Here is a 12,393-nt window from a genome sequence, read left to right as displayed (position 1 = left end):
TTCAATCAAATCCTGACTGATTTCCACTATGTAAATGAAACATTTTGATTATTTAGGAACAAAACCTAATTAAAAAAAAAAAAACTATATTTATAGATTCCTATAAATAATGACCTCAGAGATATCATCAAAGTCTCAAGTAGTTTGAAAAATGAAATAAAAATCACAAGACTACAGAAATAAAATCCATGGATTTCAAATCTAATTACTGCTTAAAAAGTTTGGGATCAAAAAAATCATAAAACCAGAAAAATCTCAGTTCAATAACACTGCATTGCAGAATTAATATTTTCCCAGGTATTTACTCCTCCTGAGAAATTCTTGGTTATTTCAAATCCATAAAAAATTCAGGAATCTCTCCCTGTCATCACAGGACACAGCAGAGAAGCTTCAGGACAAGAACTCCACAGATTGTGCCCTAAAGGTTAATTCAAAAGCTCTGGATGATCCAGGAGCAGGGCTTCAGTATAAAGTGGGATAATGACATTATAATTAATAGAAATAAAAGCTAATGGAATCTCTGTTACTCTACACTGACAATAAATTATTAATTTATGTTCCAGGTTTCAGGCCAAAATGATGGGGACTGAGTTTATCTGAAATTCTTGAAATTTGGTCTCCAGTCTTTTCATTCAGCAATGAAGGTTCTGTTTGAAATTGTGTTTTCTGGTCACTGTAAAAAGAATATATTCCCTTGGTTTCTAGCACAGAATAGATTTTTTCCAGGATTTCTCCCTGTACCTATTCACTGCTTCCCTGAAATGAAGCCTTGCTCCAGGTATTTGTTTCCTCCCTGACAAAAAGCAAAAGGGAAGGAGCTATTCTCTAAAAATATGTGGAATTTAATTAGGAATCAGAGGAATTTCTTAGAAAATAACCTATTGACAGTAGACAGAACCTCCTCACCCCACCAAAAGCCAAGACCAACACCATGTTTTCTGAAATGTAAAGAATTTAAGAGGTTTCCCAAAGGCACAGTTGAGTAGCTGCTTGGGCAATTGGAATGGAGAAGGAACATTTTACAACTTTATCATAACATATTAGAGAGAGATTGGCTAGAGATGGGCAGATTGCAGGCTGGCTGTCAGGATTTGAGCAGGAAGAAGCAGGGAGCTCAGAGCTGTCCAGGAGGAGCTGGGAACGTGCCAGAGCCCGGCTCTGCATGAGCCCAGGCCTGGGATCTGGGAAGCGACGCCTTGGCCAGGACCATAAATCACCCATGGACAATTCCAGCGGCCTTTGCCAGGCTGCTTTGGTTGTCACCATGGCAACACCTTTTCCCCAGGGCAAAGTTCGATTATTTTACATTTTTATTGCCACTTCTGTTTGCTTAAAGTTTACCAGAACGACTTTGTGCTCGGACAGCGCCGAGGAGGAATCACCCTCATGGTACGCGGGACTAAAGGGAACCAAATCCTCTGAACTGGGGGAAAAATCCGGGGAAAGATGCCATCCAGGAAGAAAACCTCCATGTTTGCCTCTGCCTTTTGCACCTGTGTGGGCTCCTTCGTGGTGATCTGTGTGGTGCTGGCCACCCCGCAGTGGGTGAGCAGCGAGGTTCGCTTCTCGCGCACCGGCACCACCGTCACCGTCAGCCTCACCTACGGCCTCTTCAGTGGCACCTGTGAGCAGTTCGTGGATGCAGGGCTCCAGGTGTCCAAAACCACCTTCCAAGGTAAGTGCTGGCACAGCTGGAAGGGGATCAGAGCATCCCAGGCTGGTTCGGGTTTGGAGGGAGCTTAAATTCCATCTGTTCCCACCCCGTCCCACACCTTCCACTGTCCCAGGCTACTCCAAGCTCCATCCAACCTGGCCTTGGGTACTTCCAAGGATCCAGGGGCAGCCACAGCTTCTCTGGGCACCCTGTGCCAGTTCTTATATTGAATTTAAATCCATATCTCACATTTCAAAATTATTTAAACTATTTTAAGATGTGTATGTCCATCAGCGGCACGAGTAAGATCTCAGCTTGGGTTGGATACAGGGAAGGAATTGAACTGGCCTTGGACACTTCCAATGATCCAGGGGCAGCCACAGCTGCTCTGGGCAGCCTGTGCCAGTCCTTACATTTAATTTAAATCCATATCTCACATTTCAAAATTACTTAAACTACTGAAAGGTGGATGTGTCCATCAGCGGCACGAGTAAGAAGATCTCAGGTTTGGGCTGGATACTGGGAAGGAACTGGACTGGCCTTGGACACTTCCAGGGATCCAGGAGCAGCCACAACCTCCTTTGGAAACCCATTCCAGGGCATCACCATCCTCACAGGCAGGAATTCCTTCCCCATATCCAAACCCAAGCCCAAGGTCTTCTTACTCATACCACTGACAGATGTATCCATCTCACAATATCTGAAGTGAGAACAAGAATTGAAGTGGAGGATTTAACCGGTATAAAATAAGACCCCCCAAAAAGCACAGAAATTCAACAATAACAGCTTACCACATGTGATCTTGGCCTGCACCTTGGAACAAGGGAAAAAACCACAAAATGGGGCTTTCTGTCAAATTGACTTTGATTTTCGGAAGTTCAGTGAGGAACAGGAAAAGCAACACTCATCACTTAATTAAGGGATTTACAAACCTTATTCACCTTCCAATTTCATGATGTTAATTTATTGTTTTGACTTTAAACATTTTGCTGCCTGCTACTGAATTAGCACCGTTTTGATAAAGAAAGGTTTGAAGGCTGCTGCAGGAAAAAGAACAAAACACACAAAACAACACCCAAGGGGAGATAAACCTGAAAGCTGCTGCAAGGATCAAGGGTTTGCACTTATTTTATCTGCCTTGCTGCCTCATCAAGTTCAGAGCAATAATGCTGGTGACACACTGGAAAGGGAGAAAAGCCACTCAAAAGAAAGCTACCAAAAATATGAGCAGGTCAAGTAATTTAAAATATGAGCAGGTCAAATAATTTAAAATATGAGATATGGATTTAAATTAGATATAAGAACTGGCACAGGGTGCCCAGAGCAGCTGGGGCTGCCCCTGCATCCCTGGCAGTGCCCAAGGCCAGGCTGGACACTGGGGCTGGGAGCACCTGGGACAGTGGGAGGTGTCCCTGCCATGGCAGGGCTGGCACTGGGTGGGATTTAAGGTCCCTTCCAACCCAGACCAAACTGGGATTTGGAGATTCTTTAAGAAATAATTTCATTTTTTGGTAGGCTGTTGTGAGATGTCCCAGCACAGCAGATCTAAACCTCCAGCCTAATAAATGAGGCTCTTCCCCAGCCTAATTTATTCCTGAAATTGCAGCAGCAGAAACACCTGAATTCCCACGGTGGCAGAGCTGCGTTGCACAAACCAGTCCCCATGTTTGACTGGATTCCATTTCATTCCTGTTCTCATGAAACCCTGAGCACAGCAGCACTCCCAGCAAGAGGTGGAGCATGGATTTGTTACATAACAAGTACAAAATCCCCACTCATTCCATCCTATTTTATTACAGCCACAGCCGAATAAAAAAGTGATTTTTAGAAGAGTAAACAATAATAAAGATATAAAATCATTTATATGTGGTTGTAGTTGGCTGAAGCCCCAGACCTTGAGCCATGTGGGCAGCTGATTTTAATGTGGCTCTGTGGGAAAGGTGGAATCCTGCCCTGGGGAGCTGATGGCAGAGGAGGTTCCAGGCTGGCTGCAGTCCAGGGACTGTGCCCTGCCTGTGTCTGAGGCAGCTCCCACAGCCCAGTGCCAGGGCCTGGGTGTTGCCACCAGATCGATTTTAATCAGAATTAATGAAATGAACTCACAACACTCTGGTATCAGTGAAGGGTTTCAGTTCTCTGCCTGGCCTGCATTGGTGGTGTTGGGTTTTCCCTCACCAGATTTGGGGTTTTGTGCTTATCATTTATCAAATGCTGAGAGAACATTTACAAAAAGTGATCTCAACTCTCCCCATCAGTTATTTAGGGATGAACAAAATGAGTGAGCTGCTGGATTTGTGAATTTCCTTCCACAGCTGCTGAAGGAAAGTGATGCTTTATCAATAATCTAAATTTGGGTTTTCCCACATCCCCCACTGGTTCTGTCAGGCAGGTATGCAGAATGAGAAGAACTGATTTAACTGAAATTAATTCTTAGGCTCTGGAATAAGCATGATTGTCATATTTTATATTATTTGCTGAAGAAATCCTTCCCTGGGAGGGTGCTGGGCTGGCACAGGTGCCCAGGGCAGCTGGGGCTGCCCCTGGATCCCTGGCAGTGCCCAAGGCCAGGTTGGACACTGGGGCTGGGAGCACCTGGGACAGGGGAAGGTGTCCCTGCCATGGCAGGGCTGGCACTGGGTGGGATTTAAGGTCCCTTCCCACCCAAACCAGTCTGTTCATTCATTGTCTTCCATTTATAGTTGAAATAGGAAAAATGCTTCCTAGAATTCCATATATTCTCTCTTCATATTCAAATTCATTTATTTTCCTGTCCTCCTAAGGCAGGAGATGTATTTCCTTTGCTGATATCCTTAAATAAATGGATTTCCAGTGCTATGGAGGAACAAAGTGCTGAGCTCTCTCCATTCCTACATTTCAGACATCAACAAGAGGAGTTCTAAACATCCTTTAAAATCACAGCATGATTTAAAAGCAGCTGTGCCCTGCCTGGGGGCTCTGCTGTGCACCCCACGTGCATTTCTCAAATGGCATTGTCATATTAGGGTGTGGGAAAAGAAGGACAATCCTTGAAGGGTAAATCAAAGTCAAGAACTTGGGGGGTGATTTTCAGGAATAGTCCAGGTTGACTTTTATCAGTGGTCATTTAAAAACAGATCATCAACAGGCCTTTACAAAAAAACCAAAACCAAAACCAAACAAACCCAAACAAAAAACCCCGACAACAACAAAACAACAAAACCCAAAAAAACCCACAACAAAAACAAACAAACAAACAATCAACAAAAACCTTATTTCTCTAGAAACCACAACATTCCAAGAAATTTGCAAGCATAAAGATGAAAGACAAAGGAGTGCCATTTCTGGCAGTGCCCTGTGCGTGGAGTGCCCAGCCAGGGTGGCTCTTTCCCAGCCTTAATAGAGCAATAAATCACTGCAGCCACTCCTCAGGCTCTGGGGATGGCAGAATGCAAAACTTATTTCATAACCAGACTCCTCAGAGCCCTCCTGAGCTGTTTGAATGATTTGTCTTACAGAGGAACCAGCTGGGAGTAAAATGTCTGTCAGAGGAGGTTTGGGCACGAGTTTGGGCACAGCTTTGGCTGGTCCAAGCCAAACAGGGAGAGGTTGAGCCCGGCTCAGGAAGAACCACGCCCAGGGAGGCTGGAATGTCAGGATTTATCCAGCTGCTGGCAGCCAGCAAGGCCAGCAACACCCAAGGAAGGCTTTCCAAATTGACCTCAGCGCAGAGGAATCATTTCACTTTCTAACTTAAATATCCTCTAAAATACATGACAAAACTTAAATATATTCTAAAATACACGACAAAAGCTTGGAAATGGCTGGAATTCATTGGTGTTCTCATCAGTTTCCAGGGATCTCCTGCAAAGGGGGAAGCTCTGTTGAACTCTCTCCTCAGGAGTTTTTGTTTGTTTGGGCTTTTTTCAGTGATTAATCCCGGATATGTCATGGGTGATTGCAGAGCTGTAAAAGCTGCTGGGAAGGCTGACTAAGCTCAGTGAAAGTCTGGAAAAATCCTACCCAAACATGTCAGAATAAAGGATGAAAACTAGAAGAAGATGCAGGAAATTAAGGAGAAATCTGACCAAACCCTGTTTTCATTCCAGAGTTGTTGTTTCTCACAGTTCCAGAGGTTATCCAGCTGCAGGTTACCACTCAAAATATTTGAGTTTGATCCCACCCAAATTGATCAGCTACAGGAGACTCCTTCTGTTTGCACAGACTGCTTTATTTGGGGATTTATAAAAGAATCAGCTGCCATGAAAAGAGCATTTTCTTTCAAGCCCTCAGCCTTGTGCTGTTTCAGACACGGCTACAACAGCTGGAGGCTGCCAAAATGCCACCCCCTAAACTGCAGCTCAGTGTCAGACATAAACAAGATCAATTAGGGGTGCAGGAGGTGTAGCCAGGCAGTTCTGGAGAAGTTCTGAGAGATAAAATTAAATGAGGCTGCCAGAGGGAAATTGCACAAGCTTGGCTGGTTTGGCTCCAGACTTATTTGTTCTTCAAGAAACAGATCTCAGGTGATGGCCAGGCTGCTGCAGCCTGAGTGCAGGGTACAACCTGCTCACTTCCATTCCACTGAGTGATACCCCCTGGATGCCCTGCTTTCCTTTTCTCCCAGGAAAATTGTTTAAATTTACAGCTGATTTCCATAACACAGCCTTACCTGCCACTGCCTCCAGCAGAAATTAACTTGTACTGCAGTATTAGATAAAATGTGAGAGGAATCTCCTTTTCATTCCTTGCCAACAGCTCTTTTTATTATGTTTATTCCTCTTTATGGGGTTTTTACTATTTTTTTTCCTGCTGTGATTCCTCCCAGTCATGCAGTACCTGAATATTTTGCAATAATGGCTCTGTTCAAGAACAGCACAGAATGGGAATTTTCCTACTGAAGTCTGTCTCTCACATCATCGATTTGAACAAAGCTCCAAAACGTTGTGACTGCATTTGTTACACCATAAAGCACACTATAGCTGCCTTTTCAATCTTTAAATTTGGAGGAGGGAAATAATTCACCTCAAAAAATAATACTTTGAGGGTATAACATTTGGGTTGAGTGTCTTGTTACCAGCAACTTATTGAGGAACTGGAGGGATTTAGGCAAAATTTGGTGACAGTTCTGAAGGGGTTGACCACAAGAGCCATGGAACTACAGCAGGGAATGATCTGGGAAGAGGCTGGGGAAAAGGAGAGGGAGCAGGATCTGGGATCAGCCCTGTGGGAGCCAAACCCTCCCCAAAGCCTGTCCTGTCCTGGTGGAAAACAGCAGGAGCTGCTCCTTTATTTGAAAAGAGAGGAGCCAGTCCTGCCTGCAGGGCACAGAGACAGCTCCAGGGAGGAGATGAGCTCAACCATCCTCACCTGCCCATGGATGACCACACTCAGATTTATTTGTCCTGCAAATGCACCTGATCTGTCCAGGCAGCAGCTTCAGTGGGCTTTGGGAAGGTTTTCCTGTCACATTTATTGCAATTATAGCAGCATGACTGCTGCTAATTTAAAAGGAAATACAACTGGAGCAGTGTTTTAAATTGGAGCAGGGTTTTAAATAGGCATTTGTGGAGGTGACCAGACACTGGCAGAGGAACACCCAAATTTCTGATCCAGTTTAGGCAGAAAATTCCTGTCTGGCCTCATGCAGAGGAAATTTTTACAGAAGTATTAAGGAACAGAAGTTTACTGCCCAGCTAACTGCAGGATTAGCAGGCAAGAATTTATTTCAGCCCAGGTACCTTCACCCCATGTGGGATTTGGGTTCATTGCTGTGTCCAAACCTCCTGCACTTTCTCCATCCCAATCCCTTTCCATCAGCCAAACCTCTGCTCATTAGCTTTTAATTACAGCCCTGGCAGAAGTCACAAGGTTTTCCAAACCCACCAGACTGGGCAGGGCAGGTTATCAGAGAACCATGGAATATTAATGTTGGAAAAGCTCTCCAGGATAACTGAATCCAACCCTCAACCATGTCCCCAAGTGCCACAGCCAGGCACCTTCAGCACATCTCCAGGGATGGTGACTCCCTGTTCCAGTGCTTCCCCACCCTTTTTCTGGGAGCAAACTTTCCCAAATCTCCAATCAAACCCACTCTGGCACAAGCTGGGGCTGTCTCCTTGATGCCTTTTTTGGGCTCACTTAAAAACAGAGGCCAGACAGGATTGGGGGAATAAAAGTGGGTATATTTAATATTTAATGAAGGGCTTTCAGGTACATTTCAGGACAAAGCCTCCCCAAGGGGCTACATCCAAAATGGACCAATGTCATGAATTTTTGATACTTTTATAAGTTTCATCCATTTACCTATCAGGGGTTAATCCTCCATTTACAGCTTCAGGTAATATAGTCATTTACTCCAGTTTCCTCCTCTCCAAATCACTTTTATTTGTACTTTTCGGGCCCTGAGGCTGTAGGTGATGCCTGGAGAGGCTCCCTGGAGCAGAGACTGGACAGAGTTAAAGAATAAAGCAGGGATTTACTCAAAGGCCTCACAGGACACACCTTGGGCAGTGCCAGAGCCTGGCCCTGGCTCCACCCAAGATGGACAATGAGTCACAAGATTTCACATTTGATCAGTTCTGCTCCATTTCCACGCTGGGTTCAGGGTCCAATCCCAGCTCTAGGGGATGCAGTCCCACCCTCCCAGGCTGCTCTCCTCCATCCCCTGCTCTTGGCACTCTTGGGGCTGAAGCTGCAGAGGTGTCCTTGGTTCTGGGGCTGGAAAAGGATTGTTCTGTGTGCCTGAGCTGTGGGGAGAGCTGCTGGCACTTCATATGGAGTGTAAAAACTTCATATATACAAAACTATATAGTGTATATATATACTATATATAGTATACATATAATAAATATATACTATATAGTATCTATATATACATTATACATAGATATACACACACTATACCATATATTTTTATATACTATATATATTTGTATATATTTATACATAAAATATAATATATATAAACTATAGTATATATATACTATACACATTATATATAGTATATACAGTCTTATGACTGTAGTATATAGTAAATAGTACATATAGTCTTACTACTATATATATACTATATATAGACTATATATAGTATATAACTAGAAGAATATTATATATAGACTATATATAGTATATAACTATAACAAGTTCAGAGTTATATACTAATGCAGTACAGAATCTGGAAAATATCAAAGCTAAAACTCAAGGCATCATTTGGTACCCTTGAGTTTCAGGCTTAGAGGAATTGTTTTTCCTGACCAAGAAATGAAGACAGTTAAGGACATTTTACATGGAGTTTCGTTATACCCTAAAGCACTAGAGGATTTGAAGAACAGAAAAGCTGAAGCCCAAGGCATCACCCTCTCCTCTCTCCTCTGTCCCTGCCCCTCTGTGTTGCAGTCTCAGAGGCCCTGAGCAGCAGCAGCAGCAGCAGCAGGAGCCTGGTCGTGGCCACCATCGTGGTGCTGGTGCTGGCCCTGCTCAGCTCCCTGCTCAGCGCTGGCTTCACCTGTACCAACACTGTCAGCAACCCCTACCAGACATTCCTGGGACCCATTGGAGTCTACACCTGGAATTCCCTGTGTGGTGAGTGCCATTCTAGTCCTCACATCCATTATTTATATCTATATCTATATATTTATATAAATATAGATATATAGATATAGATAAATATATACACAAAATTAATTATTATATTATGATCTATTATATTAGATTATCATTATTATACTATATTATATATATCACATTTAAATAGATAAAAATTTAAAATAAAATAGATAAAAATAAAAATAAAAATAGATAAAAATAGATAAAAATAAAATAGATAAAAATAAAAATAAAGTTGATAAAAATTTTAAATAAAATAGATAAAAATCTATAAAATATATTATATAGATTTTAATAATATAATATATATTATATATTATATATATTATATATTATATTTTTATATAATATATAATATATAATATATTTATATATTTATATAATATATATAATATAATAATATATATATTATATAATATATATTATATATTATATATTATATATTATATATTATATATTATATAATATATTTTATAGATATAATAATATATTTTATTATATAAAATATATTATATAATATATTTTATAGATTTTTATCTATTTTATAATATATTATATATATAATACATTATATATAACATAAATATTATATATTTTTATATATGTGCGTGTGTTTGTGTGTTTTTATACATATATATATATATAAAAATATATATTCCGACATTAAAGAATATAGATCTGCAAGAAGAAATGTCTGGAAATGCAGTCTGCTCTCTGGGTTTGGTTTTTAACTGTGCCTGCTGGCACACCTGAAAACCACCTTTTAAACATGATTAAAATACATGATATGGCAATAAAATAAGATTTATATGATAGTATTTATAGGGAGGCACCAGTTTGGAGGAATGAGCCATGGCAAAAAATTATTCCCCTCTTTAAAACATGAAATTCCCAGGTGAAAATAAGTTTAAACTTGTTTAATCATTAAAAAAAAGGGTGGAGATGCTGAGTCATTAGAGCTGTTCATTCAAGAGGTGGAGGTGGGAGCCCCATTCCTGCTGGGATTGAGCCCGGCTGCTCCCAGCCCCCCTGTGCTGCTCTGGCCACCCCTCAGCTCTCACACTCCAGCAGTCTCAGGAGGATTAGGTGTTCCTCTAATAATGGGTTTGCACTTGAATAATTTCCATTTAATACATCTGATTACAGAGTACTTCAGCACAGGAATTTTGGCCTTCAAAAGCTCTTCAGGTTCAGGGAAAATGTTCCCAGCAGCATCCCCCTGTCCTGGGGACAAAACCAGACCTTGATGGAAAGGGAACAGTGCAGATAATCTTAATTTTTACAAGTACAAGTGGAGGTGTGAAAATCACCCATTTTTTAACACAGATGCTGAAACAGCTGTGAAACACAGTCAGAAAAGGGAACAAAGCTTAATTAGACAATTATTCACTCCTGAGACTTCTGAGTCAAGCTCTGAGACAAGTTTTTCCTGACCCAGCCCCTGAACCTGCAAGCTCTGTCAGAAATGAAAGGACCATGGGCTGGCCAAAATGAAAATTTGGGGAGAAAATAAATTCTGGTGTTGGCTCAGGGCTGTGGTTACTTTTAACAGCCCTGCAAGTGCTGTGACCTGGACGGTTATTTTGCTGTGGGTGCATTTTTATGGGAAATCACACATCATTTAACGTGGGAGGTCATCTTGGAGGTGCCTAATTCTCCTACCAGGGCTCTCCTGAATAGAAAATGAAGCTGTTTCAGCATGAGCTGGGCTGGGATGAGGTGCCTGGAGAGGAGGAATGGAACTGTTCCACCAAGGTTCAGAGATTACAGCTCTGTTGGCACGAGGAAGGCAGAGATGCAACAGCAATATTCAGATAAATGTCAAAGCAGCTGAACTTTTACATTTGGGAGGCTGCAAGAAATGGACCCAGATCTAATAAGACATCACATTTTGGCTTCTCCCAGACTCATCCAATAATTCAAGTTGGAAAAAACAGGAGGGCTCCAAGTCTAACCCCTGGGCACAGCCCAGGCTGCTCAGGGCTTTATCCAGCTGTGACATTTATCCAGCTGAGACATTTTACCCAGCTGTGATATCTTATCCAACTGTGATATTTATCCAGCTGTGATATCTATCCAGCTGTTTTGACTTTATCCAACTGTGAGACTGCCCATCCATGAATTTGGGCTCATATCAAACAGACATTTACAAATCACCAAAGAGGTGAATACACAATACTCATCAGCACTAAATTAAACAAAAAAAAGTTAAATTAGATGCTTTATCTAAGAATAATCACTGAGAATCTCATAATTTTAGATATATCACTGCCTATATCAAAACACCCGTCAGATACTATTGGGTGGGGCAAAAATTCTTTAAATGCCCCTGTAGAATTGCTAATATTAGATAAACTGATTTAAATCCCTGGACCAGGGCAAGAATTAAAGCAGATTATATATTATATGATATGGTATGCTATTATATATTATTAGGTATATTATTAGTATAATATAATATAATATAATATAATATAATATAATATAATATAATATAATATAATATTACATTACATTCACTACACAAATAGCACTACAGTTCCTCCTCTAAAATTTGCATTTCTGTTTTGCAGGAGTCCTCACCCTCATAGCCATGATCCTTTTCCCTGTGAACGTGGAAGGGAACAGCCTGTCCCAAGAGCTGGCCCACAGCTGTTCTAGCTCCCTGCAGACACACCTTGGATCCAAACACAACTATGGATATTCCTACTGGATCATGCTGCTCATCCTTTTCCTGAACATTGCTTCTGTCATCATCATCTATTTCTACGACCACGCCAGATATTCCAAGAAGAAAGAGCAGGAAAGACCCATAGAGAATGCACCAAAGGATGTTATTCTGTTTTGAGGACACCTTGGAAAAGGGGGTGTGAAGGAAGGTGAATTTAATGTGGACAGCAAATTTCCATTTGCTCTGAGTTGCGTGCACACTTCAATTCCCAGATTGTTTTGAGGACACCAAAGCCTGGTTTGGTTTTGTGCCTGCTGGCCCGAGCAGGAAGGTCAAAGCCATTGTTTTGTAAAGCCTGCAAACACCAGGATCCCCTGGGATGAGGAGAAATGGTCACTGAGGTGCTGCTGCTCCATTTTCTCCTTGCTGTTCTCAGGGATCTCCTGCAGGTCTGGAGGCTCCTGGGCCTGGGAGCACCTGTGGC

The 12,393-nt window shown here is 41.7% G+C and overlaps 1 protein-coding gene across 1 annotated transcript; it reads left to right on the top strand.

The window, feature by feature from the left end:
- Nucleotides 1–1,446: 1,446 nt before the first annotated feature.
- On the top strand, nt 1,447–12,086 carry CLRN3 (clarin 3). Its single transcript, XM_071446288.1, has 3 exons — nt 1,447–1,675; nt 9,029–9,214; nt 11,812–12,086. The coding sequence occupies exons 1-3, from the start codon at nt 1,447–1,449 to the stop codon at nt 12,084–12,086; spliced, it is 690 nt and encodes a 229-aa protein (XP_071302389.1).
- The last annotated feature ends 307 nt before the right edge of the window (nt 12,087–12,393 follow it).

The sequence above is a fragment of the Agelaius tricolor genome, unplaced genomic scaffold, assembly GCF_023055355.1.
Source record: "Agelaius tricolor isolate 1412-34295 unplaced genomic scaffold, bAgeTri1.0.p SCAF_22, whole genome shotgun sequence".
Taxonomy (NCBI): Eukaryota; Metazoa; Chordata; class Aves; order Passeriformes; family Icteridae; genus Agelaius; species Agelaius tricolor.
Note: the sequence above shows the minus strand (reverse complement) of the source record. Positions and strands in the feature narration are given on the sequence as shown.

Coding starts and splice junctions, on each gene's coding strand:
- CLRN3 (XM_071446288.1), top strand. CDS start 1,447: ATGCCATCCAGGAAGAAAACCTCCATGTTTGCCTCTGCCTTTTGCACC. Junction 1,676..9,028: donor GTCCAAAACCACCTTCCAAG/GTAAGTGCTGGC, acceptor TCTGTGTTGCAG/TCTCAGAGGCCCTGAGCAGC. Junction 9,215..11,811: donor CACCTGGAATTCCCTGTGTG/GTGAGTGCCATT, acceptor TCTGTTTTGCAG/GAGTCCTCACCCTCATAGCC.